The 13,763-nt window shown below is 35.7% G+C and overlaps 1 protein-coding gene and 1 pseudogene across 4 annotated transcripts in view; one reads left to right on the top strand and one right to left on the bottom strand.

Moving 5' to 3' along the window:
• The window catches only part of UACA (uveal autoantigen with coiled-coil domains and ankyrin repeats), a 112,536-nt gene that overhangs the window by 14,391 nt on the left and 84,382 nt on the right, over positions 1–13,763 (bottom strand). For 3 of the 4 annotated variants that reach the window (XM_061180126.1, XM_061180127.1, XM_061180129.1), the window contains 8 exons: positions 11,308–11,378; positions 11,098–11,204; positions 7,894–8,075; positions 6,668–6,705; positions 3,893–3,961; positions 2,727–2,834; positions 2,117–2,149; positions 1,129–1,227 (listed from right to left, as the gene is read on the bottom strand). In XM_061180126.1, the coding sequence (XP_061036109.1) occupies positions 1,129–1,227; positions 2,117–2,149; positions 2,727–2,834; positions 3,893–3,961; positions 6,668–6,705; positions 7,894–8,075; positions 11,098–11,204; positions 11,308–11,378 (707 nt within the window). The remainder of the gene's footprint in view (positions 1–1,128; positions 1,228–2,116; positions 2,150–2,726; positions 2,835–3,892; positions 3,962–6,667; positions 6,706–7,893; positions 8,076–11,097; positions 11,205–11,307; positions 11,379–13,763) is intronic. The other variant, XM_061180128.1, reaches the window with a different exon arrangement.
• LOC133085078 (mitochondrial import receptor subunit TOM20 homolog) lies at positions 8,572–9,019 on the top strand (annotated as a pseudogene).

Genomic DNA, 13,763 nt, shown 5'->3' with positions numbered 1-13,763 from the left:
TTTGCATATGTATACTTTGTGTAATTACAACTCAGATCAAGATATAGAACCTGTCTAGCACGCCCAGAAGTTTCTTCATGCCCCGTCCTGGTCAGTAACCGGCCACCAAAGGGTGGCCTCTATTCTGACCTGTATTAGCATAGATTAGCTTTGTCTAGTTCTGCACTTCACAAAAAAGGAGTCAGGCAGTATATGCTCTTTGTGTCTGATTTCCTTCATGCAACATTATGTCTTGAGATTCATCCATGTCTTTACATTCTTTTTCATAGCTGCACCCATATTTTTAAATTTACACACAAAAAGTTACTTTTGTTATGTACTTTGGAGTTATATTCCACAATAAAGATAAAAGACTCACACTGAATCAGCCACTCTCTTCAGTGACCCCCAATGATGAACAACATTTATAAAATATATATTTTGGCCTTGCAGAACAAATCTATGCAGTTAAAAGTCTGGAGAGTGGTCACCCTTGGTGCAGGGAGCAAGCGTGAGGAGGCTTCTGGGTACTAGTTATGTGCTGTTTTCTGATCTGGGATGTTAGGTTTGTGAAAATTCTTCAACTTATTCACTTTAACATGTTCTTTTTAACGTATATTGTATTCTGATTAAAAGTTTTAAAAAAACATAGTCTTGGAGAAACTAAGAGCTAATTGAGCCAACAAAAGGTAAGTATATGATCTGAGCCTTATTAACACACTACTCTCACCAAACAAATCCATATATGCACATGGTCCTTTCTGAGATAATCCTGGAATTACCGCTTTTCATTTAAATGATGCTTTTTATTAACACCATCATAATCATTGTAATTTTACAGGTAAAAGTATAACGTCTTGAAAAGGTAAAGATGACAAAGAGGAAGGCTGCGGAAGAGAAACTGGAACTGAACTAAATGTCAGTTTAGTCAATTTCAATGATCTCATTTAACCTTTAAAACAACTCTGTGGAAAAAAGGACAATCACCCCAATTTTGCCAAAGCAGCACAAAGCTCAGAGACTTTAAATAAATTGCCCGAGGTCACACTATAAAGAAGAGAGTGATAATTCAAATTCAAGCCTGACTTCAAGCCCTTTACCACTGCCCATTATGAGTTACATGAAATAATTTATTTAAGCTTTCTATACCTCAAAATACTTGAATCTATTTTTCAGAGCCTCAATAGTTCTTAGGCTTTCTTCATGTTGCTTTTCTTTAGCTGCCAAAAGGGACTTCAGCTTTTCTTTCTGAAATGGAAAGGAATAAATACAGAGCAAAATCACCCTGTGCTTGAAATTGTGTTAAAAATGTGTTTTAGAAAATGGGAATTCGAATTACTTTGAGGACTATAGTTAATGAATTCTGTAACCTGGTCAATTTTTTTTTTTTTTTTAAACGGAACTTTTTTTTTTTTTTTTGGCTGTGTTGGGTCTTTGTTGCTGTGCATGGGCTTTCTCTAGTTGCGGCGAGCAGGGACTACTCTTCCTTGCGGTGTGCAGGCTTCTCATTGTAGTGGCTTCTCTTGTTGCGGTGCACGGGCTCTAGGTGCACAGGCTTCAGTAGTTGTGGCTCGCGGGCTCTAGAGCGCAGGCTCAGTAGTTGTGGCGCACGGGCTTAGTTGCTCCGTGGCACGTGGGATCTTCCCAGGCCAGGGATTGAACCCGTGTCCCCTGTATTGGCAGGCGGATTCTTAAGCACTGCGCCACCAGGGAAGCCCTAACCTGGTCAATTTTTAACTATTAGTAGAGTTCAAAATTTGTAGAACTATACTAATAATGTACAATATACACAAACAATATTATGAAAAATTCAAATTTCTGTGGTTTGTTTTAAATCTTATTATTTTCAGACATTTTCTCTATAATGCTTAGAATTTTATATCTTTTCATGAAAAGTTTCATAGAAAATGAGCCATTCAGAGGCTCATTTCAGTAACAAGAAAATGCCTACAATAACCCAGGCCACTATACTCAAAACATAATTTTACAGTCACACGTAGGTTTTGTTTTTTCCTTTGAGCAATAACCAAAAAGAGAATTCTGTCTCCACGTCAGTTCAGGACTTAAACCTCTACTGCAATGTTATCTTCAATTTACACAACAATTTACAGCTTTAAAGTAAAACTTATCATCCTACCTCACTTTCCAGATCATCAGCAACCATTACTTCCTAAATTTAAAAAGAAGAAGAAATGTATTTTCACTCTTGAAAGTTTATTTTAAAAAGCATGAGCTTAAAAAAAAAAAAAAAAAAAAGCATGAGCTTGGCAAATATCTTTTAAAAAGACTGGCGCATGTCATTAAGATTGGGGGTGAGGCTGTGAGAAGAAAATGCCTATGTGCTACTACTTCTGTGCTCTGCGTTGTCATTCATGCTTCTCACTAACCAGGTTCAGAAGCACTTTCGATTCTTCTGAGACCCCATCAGTTACTTACAACTCTTACCTGCTCTTCCTCCTCACGTCTTCTGTCTACTGCTTCCCCTCTAATCCCACAACTCCAATCACAGTTCAGTCCTTTGTCATCACCACAGACCAACAGTGCTCTCTGTTCTTAGATCCGACCTTGTTTCATGTAAAGGTCCTAATAAGATATGACTTTCCACAGGGCAATGACCTGATTTTACCTCCTTTAGCACCTGGCACCATGACTTGCTGTGATGGGCCGTCATTAACAATTTGTTACCGATGATAATGACTCGTAGTAAAACAGTTCTGGATTTTTCTGGTGTGACGCAGATTATTTACCTCATTCAGCTGTAGTTGTAAACCATTGACTTTATCCAATAATATTCTCTGTTCCTGCTGAATTTTTCTCAACCTCTCTTTCAGATCTTCATTTTCAATCTCCAGATCCTTAAATAGCAAAGATAACAGGTGCTAGACCAACTTCAAAGGAGCAATTCTTATGGAAGAAATTTCTAAAAGCAGTTCACTATCATAAACAGATATATACATATATAAAACAGCTTTAAGTATAAAGATACAATAATTTCAATGACATTCAAATAATTTAAAATCTATACATGAGAAATAACGCAGAAAATTATAGTCCTATAAATAATAAATACAACTATATACAAAGACAGCAAACCATCATGATTCTAATAAATAAGAAATAAAAGCATCGTCTGGAAATAGAAAATAGCAGAAGAATATGTCATTTTAACTTTTGCCAAACACCTCTCAAATTTATGAGTTTAACAAAGCATACGAATATCAATACTTCAGTGCTCTGATAAAACATTTAAGCCTCCAATTGAAGGCTATAGTTCATTTTCTTAACACTACATAGTAAACTATGAAAACCCAAATAAAATGCTTTTGTTTTATCATATGGAAAAGGCAATTCAATTTATATTTTAATGGTATTTCAGTCATAAAATAAACCATTTAATTATGGCTCTTCTTCCAATGCAATCGAAATAATAATTATTTTTTGAACACTTTGATGAACATAAAAGGTAAAAAGTGCTGTGTGGTTAACAAAATTATTTTTCTTAAGCAAAATAAAAAATACTTTAAGAAAAAGTTCAGATTTTGTTTATTTACATTGATAACCATCATTTTTATCATAATTAATTTTCTAAAAGGAATACAAATTTATGATTTATGGCCCAAAACAGATATAATTAAATCAACAAAAACTTACAGAAAGTTATTAAATTATTTACTTCCTAATATATATTAAAACAATACTTCCTGTAAGATAATACTGACCCAAACATTCATATCAAAAGTTAATTCTTTTAGAAGGAATTGGGCAAGAAAGTACAATCACAAAACATAACAAGCTGCCCTTCCATCCCCTACTCATTTCCCCCACATTTTTGCTTCCTTTCTTTTCCCCAACCCCACTACAAACAGCGCTGGAATTCTTTGCAAAGGAAGATACCAATTTTTTTTCTTTTTACCTGAATGTTTTGATGCTCCCTCTGATCTGACTTCATATTTACTTCATCTAGCATCTGCGTCAAATTTCGCTTTGGTAAAACATAAGAAAACACAGGTTAGCAAGTATGCGAATATAGAAAAGTACATTTTCCTCAATAGGCAATACACCCAATTAGTGATTTTCAGTTTATCCAAGTTTAAATTTTGCTGTACAAAGCACAAGGTGGCAGTGTTTCCACTTAAAACTCCAAATGGAAAGAATCTTTAAGGATATAGGTCTTAAATAAATCAAGTATAATCTATTTTTTAAATACTAAAAAAATAACAGAATTTAAAACCCCTACTGCTAAGGATTTATTTTAACCAAAGTCACCAAATTTTAAAAAGAATTTGTACTAGAGGCAAAACTCACGTTGTACTATAAAGCATCAGCTACCATTCCCAAAAGAAGAATTTGGTGTTTAAAAAGAGGAGGCGGGGGGAGTTACATTAATGTTGAGAGAAAATATGGAAATTACTTCTTTGAGTACTGATGAAATAAAATATCAAAGGGTGTGATAAGAAAGAGATAGACAATCCACTGACTAAAGCTATATAAAAGATTTCTAAATGACTTGGTTGGGTACATGATCTGTTTTTGTACACTTACTGCTTTGAAACTTTATTCCAGCTTAGAGATTTGCTTTAATAAAAACACAATACAATCATTAAACAAGAGATAAAATAATCTTTTTTTTGCTCAAATTGATCTTTAAATCTACACAATAATTTAGAAAGCTATTTCTTTCTTCCTTTTTGAGAGCTAAAAAAACAAACAAACAAAACGTGAATGCTTTAATTTTCCAAGATAATTTTATGTTCCACATTATTTGTTGACTCCTGTGTTTAAACTATCGTCCTAATGAGCTTGGATTTAGAATTAGAGGAACAAGTTCCCATTAAGACCATACTCTGTATTGATGATTTGGCCCAAACTGCATGTCTAGCCTCATTCCTTCTACCAAAGGGCCGTACTTCACGTGGAATCTGACCAGTCTCATGATACCACTTTCAGCCCCCGCCTTCCCTCTGGTCTCTGGTTCCTGTCACTCTGCCCCTCTACTGCCCCACGGGCATGTTAAACATGCTCCTTCATCAGGGGCTTGGTACTTGCCCTTCCCTCTGCCCTTGAGGCTTCACCCACAGAGCCGCTGGCTCCCTCCTCACTTCCTTCAGACCTCTGCTCGAATGTCAGTCACTTCCTGACCACACCATCTAAAATAGCTTCCCGCCCTCTCCCTCTTCATTCCCTAATCCTGTTCTGCTTGTCTTCAAAGCATCTGCCATGGTACTAAATACCCATTTGCTTACTGTTCATCTCTCTCACTGGGCTGGGAGCTCCATGAGGGCAGGGACTTTGAACACTGATATCCCCAGCACTTAGAACAGTAATGGGCATATAGTAAGTAACTGAATACATCTTATTTTTTAAACTATACTGTAGGCTTCTTGATAACAAGGATTATATGTCCCTTAGTACACAAACAAATCCTATTTACAGCAGATATTTTAAAATGTATTTAATTAACAACTGAAACAAATGAGGTTTACTGTTCTTAGCAGAATATTAACTCCATGAATTCATTTAGATAATTCCTATTCATTTAGATACCATTCTCATATTAATATTCAATAATTCTTTCTTTTAAATACATGTATATTTCAGAAATAGTTTTTCTCTTAATATGTGTGAGATGGCTGGTATTGATATAAGAGGGCACATTTTATTTCCCTCTACACCCACTTAGGTTATCTGAGGAATGGGAGAAAAGGCTGAAACAGCTGCTCCAGATGGGAAAGAAAAGTGACAGCAGACATGACCCATGCAGGGACGTATTACTTAATTGTGATGGACTGAAAGGGAAGCATGCTTTCATACACCTTTCAAATTTAGGTGCAAGCTACAGAAATGATATAGAATGATGACAGGATGGCTCAGAAGGTACCTGATTACTTCTCTTGAGGGTTTGGAAGTGCTCAGGTCCCTCTCACTAGAGAAAAGCTGAAAGCCTGGAAGGGAACAGCCAGCAGAAGAGGAGAGCTGCCTACACTAGCTTTGGGTGAGACGGTTTAAGAGTGTGCAAAGCAGCCCCACTCACTTTAACTCAAAGACATTAGGGGAAATGATTAGACATCTACTGAGACTGAGACACAAAACCAGGGTTAAATAGTGATTTGATAATAAACTTAGTGCAAGGTATGAATTATTTCATGTACTGTGTTTTTTTTAAAGTCAAGTCCTCATTAAATTAAATACACACAGCAAAAAAAGAAAAAGAAAAAGAACTCAGAATGTTAACAGTGGCATTGAAATCACATATATAATCAGTTTTGAATTCTGTTTTCTTCATTTCTTATTGCTTGGAAGAATTTTCCCACATCAGGGGATATTCGACTCTGTTACTAAGGGAGAATAGGAGAAAACTGTCTATGGTCTACCAAGCTAATATTCATCATCAAAGAAACTCAACAAGGTGCAATATTCCATACTTGAAAAGGCTGGATGTTCAAGACCAGCAATCAGGAGTCTACTTATTTCCCATTGGATACATTCATTGTAATTAAGACCTACTGTCTCAAGCTGAGTGACAATATCTGGATAAAGCCTCAGGATCTCATGACCTAGGTTCTACATGGGCATGATTAACTGGGAAGAGAGAACAGCATGCATTTAAACGCAAAACAGTTATATATAACCATTACCCAGGTTTGCTCAGCACTTTACTTAAACTGCACAATATACATAATTTTTTAACCTGTTGTAAAGATGGTCCTTTCTTCCAAAGTTCTCTCCCTGAAGATTTAAAGAGAGGGAAAGGGAGGAGAAAGAGGAACAGTGAAACAGCAGGTTAACTTGGGTAGATTTGCATTCCCCAATTATATAATTAAGTCAATAATAAAAGAAATAATAATAATAATTAAAGAAATAATTTTTTAAGTTTCTTTTGAAGTTTACTACCTTATAGTTAAAACAACAATGAAATATCACTTTTGCCTATCTAATCGGCAAAGTATTTTTTTTTGCTATGACAACATCCCTGTAGATGATATTCAATGCCAGGGAGGGGAGGCAGGTGAAAAATACAAAATTTAAAACATCCTAAATTAGAAGGCAACTTGTCGATATATATTAAAAGCTTTAAAAAATGTGCATAACCTGAAACCTCTTAATTCAATTTCTAGGAAGTGATCCTAAGGGTATAATAAAAATATGCTAAAATATTTATGCATAAGGACAGTCACTAAATGGTTATTTATATTAGTAAAAACTGTATAAACAACTTAAATGACACCTATAGAAAATTGCTTAATTAAATTAAACTTAGATGGAATTTTATGCATCAATAAAAATCATACTGTAGAAAAAATATTTATTTATGAGGGAAAAGTCTTTGAACCATATCACACAAAAAGTAATCTACAGCTCACTACAGGTGACCTCAATTTTATGCACAGAGAGAAGACTGGAAGGATATTCCTCAAAATGTTAGTAGAGGCTCCTCAGTGGTAGAATGAGTGGTTGATTTTACTTGCTGTGCTTTCCAACTTCTCTTTAATAAGCACAGGAAAATACTTGGCACAAGTATTCAATAAATCTTAGTTGAATATTTTAAATACATGTTTAAACAATGATTCTTTCTTTAAAACTTTTTAAGTACAAGAGCTTAAGCACTTCACCCCTCCTCATCAAAAAATATATACTAGTAAAACACTTTATTTGGCTCTTTCTTTTCAGTTCTTAAATTACTCCACAGTAGAGTAGGGTTGACTGGATAAACTGGACAATACATGTAACACACACTGCCTCAAAACAAGTGACTATAATGTAAAACCGCACAGCTGGAGCAGACAGGGAGATGAACCAATACTGCTTATTGTAAGGAGTGTTTTGCCCCTTACAAACTGTAGCTCTACCATCTAAATCTTTAAAAGCTGCTCTTTATTAACTAGCACTTTTCTAGTGACAGAAAACTGCTGGTACCTTTGTTGGTATTTTCTGATGCAGTCTTCAGTAAGGTTAGAATGTCCAGATTGTCACCAATTCTTGCATAGTAAGAACTATCATGGCCAAGGGCATCCAGCAAGGTTACATCAGCACCATTTCTGAGTAAGACTTCTACTGCATCTTTGCAACCATACTCGCAACCTAGCATGAGAGCAGTCCTAGAAGGCAAGACGGAAGAATAAAAGACCTTGAGAAAGATCCAAAAAAATATTTCAGAAATCTCTTTCAGAGGTCCCCGTCTTAAAGAACAGATATTACTTTAAAAAGCCACGTTGTTATAGACACAGATTTGACTTCATATTTTTATCTTATATTTTAACTCCATTGCATTTATAAAAACATTTGTTTTGTGTCTTAGTTTGCAGAGCTAACATTTTACATCTACCTACACACATTTGTTACTTCTACTACCAAATTAACCTCCTTTATTCCAGTCTTTCTATGTACTACAAGTTAATTGCCACAAAGATCTTCCACAACTGATACTGTCACCTTATCTGTGCAAAACCTACAACGATAAACCCAAGCTATTTAAATCACTTTGCAGGCCTTTCTGCGTCCCTCGCAGCAGGTGTCGGGACAGAGTGGCACAGTCCTTTCCGAGGGTTCTCGGCCAAGGGCTTCATCGCGGGTCCTGCTGCCGCCAACCCCACTCCTCGTTGGAGAGAAGATGGAGGGCCAGAACAGCGCCATCTCCGCCGGCGTGTGCGGGGCCCTTTTCATCGGGTACTGCATTTACTTTGACCCCAAGAGATGGAGTGACCCTAACTTCAAGAACAGGCTGCGAGAACGAAGAAAGAAACTGAAGCTTGCCAAGGAGAGAACTGGACTTTCCAAGTTACCTGACCTTAAAGATGCTGAAGCCGTTCAGAAATTCTTCCTCGAAGAAATACAGCTTGCAAGAGTTACTAGCTCAAGGTGAATATGAGAAGGGTGTTGACCATCTGACAAATGCAATTGCTGTGTGTGGACGGCCACAGCAATTACTGCAAGTGTTGCAGCAAACTCTTCCACCACCAGTGTTCCAGATGCTTCTGACTAAGCCCCCAACAATTAGAGAACTGTAAGTGCTCAGAGCTTGGCTGAAGATGATGTGGAATGAGAAACAAATGTCAACATAATAATCTCAACTAAAAAATATTTTTAAAATCTTAACTTGGAAGATGATCAGCTCTGGGGGAGTAAGGGCAAATAAGCTTGTTATGGACTGTCCTACACTGAAATCTACCAAAGTTAATTTTTACTTTGTGTAGATCCATTTGTCTGTTTTATTTATTTTCCCAGTGAAAAGTGTATTTGGTTAGAGAGGTTTTCATTTTATAAATACACTATCAGTTACTGAAAAAAAAAAAATAAAATAAATCACTTCGTGAACTGAACCACATCATACAAACGTCCCCAATGAATCCCTTCTATTCCAAAACAAGAATCAGATTCCTGTTCCCGATTTCTCTCTTTAGAAGAGTCTTTCTTCTCCGACACATCTCCTTCACATTTTCACACTTAATTCTAAAATTTGCCTTCTCAAATAAACCTTCTTTGATTAACCCCATTATCATGGACCACTGGTTTATTCTGCCATGATAGAATCGTCAGCACTTAAACATTTAACAGTATAATCGGCAGACCATAGTAATGTAACAATTAAATCATCATGGAAATTTAGAAATACTCTAGAAATTCTCTATTTTTACTGCTGAGGCAACCAACACTTAATGAAATGAAGTGACTTATCCTATATATCATTCTGTCTTCAATTGTGAATATTGAATTTCATACGGAAACTGATTTTTGCCTTTATTCGATGTCTGTTCTATTCCTCTTTTATACTCCCCGGTAGTTGCTGGAATGCAGTTTTACATAAAACAGGCATTAACAAATTTTTTGTTATAAGGGAAAAAATGTTATAGATAAGACAGGAAGAAAGAAAAGAAACTTGAATACAGAGTGTCAGAAACAGATTTTAATTTACCTTTAAAACCATCTGCTATGTAGTCTAAATAGAATACACATTGCCCTATCGCATTGGTTTTTTTGTGAAGTTCCAATGAAAAAACACAGACAAACATACTTGGAAAAATATAAGATCTATTAAAGAAATAAGGCATTGTATACGTGGATCAGCCAGATCACCCCTTTCTGATCCTAAAATTTATTTTTCAATCAAATTTTCTTAAACATGCTTGGAGCCAGATCATAGTATCACAAAAACAAAGTAATATTAAAAAAGCCACTTTCTTAAAAATCACATTAATGATTTAATTGCTTAAGAATTTCCTCCTTTGAGATGCCTGAACAATGAAAACAATCAGAGCTATAAAATCTGACATCCAAAGACTAATTATACTTATCTACTTCCAGTGAACTATAAACAATAGAATACGTGTTTAGAGGAATAAAAGTAACTGAAAAGAAACCAACAATTTTACCAGTAATCATCTATACAATCTCAGAAACTTGTCATAAATTACTGTAATGCTTCAACTGATGGAAGGGATGTATTTCAGATACTTTGTTGTCAGACATTCCGTGACTATAAACATCAGAATTATAATATAGCAAGCAGCATGATACACTAGACCCAGAAAAGAGGACAGAGAGAATTATAGATAGAAATTGTTAGTGCACACCAACTAAAATAACATCAAATACAGGTGCAGAAATAAATTAATGAAATCTGTATTGGGGTACAGAAATGAACTCAGTTTCAGAGAAGGAGGTGGCATTGTGCCCAGCAGAAAGGAGAGAAAACACCTTGAGAAAATCTACACTGAAACATGTCAAGCTCCAGGACACGCAAGAACTCCTTTACTCTCAAAAGATTCACTAATGAAGAAGTAGAGACTGTAAATGTAATTTTTTATTCTTCTTCCTTATTTGAGCCCATTTCATTAAAGATTATTTTATAAGCTCAAAATAACTAGGATATAATTACTCTTTTCTTCAGTTCTTTGACCTGAACACAGGCCATAATCACTGCCTGTATTTCGAGTTTACCCTGTCATCATCCCCTATTTCCCTCTCCCTCCTTCTTCAGCCAACTCTGAAGAGTAATAAGAAGTGAGTGCTAATTCCAAGGAAGGGAGAACCACGGGGATAGAAAGGCCAAGTCACAGCAGCAGAGCTTCAGGATCACTGTGCATCGAGCTGGTGTCTGCGGAGCCGTGATAAAAGAATTACCTGTTTTGTTTGTCTCTGGAATTAATATCCGCCCCTCTATCTATCAGCAGTTGACATATTGTTGGCCTACACATCTGAGTAGCCAGAACAAGCGGCGTCCGCCCATCCTAAGCAACAAGAAAAATAAGACAGCATTCAGACAACAAGTCTCCCAAAACATGAAAGTCAGAATACATGAGTTGAAATGAGAATAAACATAAACTGACTTACTACATCTTTGGTATTCACTGAGGTCCCGTGGTCACAGAGCAGCTGTATGCTAGAAGGACAGTCTGCCATAGCTTTGAGGAACAAAGGAAAATGATAAATGGTGAACATCTGTTGGTAACACGTGGTGTTTTGCTAGACCCGTATAAGGCCTAAATTCTTCAATCCCTAAAGTACTAAGCTTCACATCCTTCATTCTCAGTTTAGCATTATAAGCATTGATTTTTCTATCTGAAAATGGATTAGACAAGATCATTTTGTAAATTTTGTATAATTTATTAGGACCAAGGAACACTGTCACTCTTGCAGAGGACAAGAATATACTGCTGTTCTAAGGGTAGACACTGATAATGAAAATCACGCTTAAACTTTCGATTTATAGTATATTTTAAAATATGGCTATAACTTACAGAATCCTTGAAGTGTTAGTGCAGTTTTTTTAAAAGAATCATATACTTTTTTCTTTATAGAAGACCCACAGTAAATAAAGTATGATTCATACAATTCATATTTCCTTTTCAAAGCAGAAACTGCAATGTCTGCCCTTGATGCAAAAGCAGGGTCATTTTGCTAAAAATTATATGATAAAATCACATGATGCCTCTTATTTGATCAACACTAGAGTTCATATTTGTATCAGGAAAAAAGTGGTCAAATTCATAAAGTACGATTGTGTTTATACTTCCCATGAGTTTTTATAAAAGTTTTATAAGTTGATACTAGTTTATTTGCACAAAAAAGTACTAAGTCAGCGTTCTTTTTTTTTTTTTTTTTTTTTTGGTGCAATTCAATAAAGTAAAACCAAACATACATTAAAAAATCAAGTAAATTTTTCATTTCTGATGTCTTTAATCCAGCAAGCCTTTTATATAAAATATATAATCAATCTTAAAAAAAAAGATAAATTGAAACTGAATACATTAATTCAGGAATTATAAAGTAACAACCATTCAGGCCCAATTAAAAATAAGAAGGAAAAAATGTAAAGCATAAAAAATTCCCGAGTTATACTATACTGAACAAATCAAGTCAGTATTAAAGGTGCGATGATGGAGAATGACAGCTGTTCATCCTTGTTCCATGGTAACAAAACTGTGTTGGGCACAGGGGGGCTCACCTAGACCACAGTTCCCAGTCTCCTTTGCGTGCAGGCATGACCACATGAGTTAGATCATGCCAATGGAATCTGACATGAGGGACATGTGCTACCTTCTGAGTCTAGGGCTTTAAAAAGTGGTTATACACTCTTCCATAATCTTTCTCCTTCCTGCTAGCAGGAAAACAGGTACCTATTATCAGCTTCAGCCTTAAAGATGAGGACAACACCCCAGGCAATGGTAGAACTGCAAAATAGAAGAAATCTGGGTCCCTGAATGGCTATATGGAGCAGAGGTACAAGCCAATCTGATCATTAGGGCTGTGACATGAAAGAAATAAATTCTGTGTGTGTTTTTCTTTTTTTAAAGCAAATGTTATTTTATTTTGTCACAGCAGTATAGCCTTATCCCTAACCAAGACAAAAATTGCTATCAGGAGTCAGGTGCTGTTGTAACAGATACCTAAATTATACAGCACTGGTTTAGTGGTTGGGTACTAGGTGGTCAGTAAACATATTTCAGGCTAGAAACCTTGTGATTTTTCTCATACTGTGGCAAAACATTTGATAGATCTATCATCTGTGCTAATTTACAAGGTACACTGTGTGACTATGGAGCCTTTCTAGGTGAAGCAATAGAAAAGAGCCAAAATTTTAGGGCATATTGGCGGCTGCTTACTGCTTTTAGTAAGAAAGAGATGAGGTCAACAAGAAAGAGATGAGGTCAAGCAAGAATTAGTTATGAACACAGATGGAAGGGAATAGAGTTTCTAGATGTTTGGGACCTCACAGGTATAGAGAAGCCAATTGTTTTTCTATACCAAACAGCAAGATATAAAACTATTGTTGGTCACAACTTTTCTCAAAGACAGCCGAATAAGGAAAAATGAAAAAAAAAACAAAAACAAAAAAAGCAGATCCAGTCCTGGAATAAACATCAGACTGAGGATACTATATTCCCATCCAAGACTATTATTTCAGATGACTCTGAGGTGGCAGTATTAAAGTGAACAAATGAACGTATTTACAAAACAGAAGTAGAGTCACGGATGTAGAAAACAAACTTACGGTTACCAGGGGATGGGGTGGGGGGGGATAAATTGGGAGATTGGGATTGACATACACACACTACTACATATAAACTAGATAACTAATAAGGACCTACTGTACAGCACAGGGAACTCTATTCCATACTCTGTAATGGCCTATATGGAAAAAGAATCTAAAAAAGGAGTAGGTATGTGTATATGTATAAGTGATTCACTTCATTGTACACCTGAAACTAATACATTGTAAATCAACTATATTCCAATAAAATTTTTTAAAAAAACTCTGCAAATTAACCTAATGTTCTACACAGTAT

Source organism: Eubalaena glacialis, chromosome 2 (genome assembly GCF_028564815.1).
Source record: "Eubalaena glacialis isolate mEubGla1 chromosome 2, mEubGla1.1.hap2.+ XY, whole genome shotgun sequence".
In the NCBI taxonomy this organism is placed as follows: domain Eukaryota; kingdom Metazoa; phylum Chordata; class Mammalia; order Artiodactyla; family Balaenidae; genus Eubalaena; species Eubalaena glacialis.
Note: the sequence above shows the minus strand (reverse complement) of the source record. Positions and strands in the feature narration are given on the sequence as shown.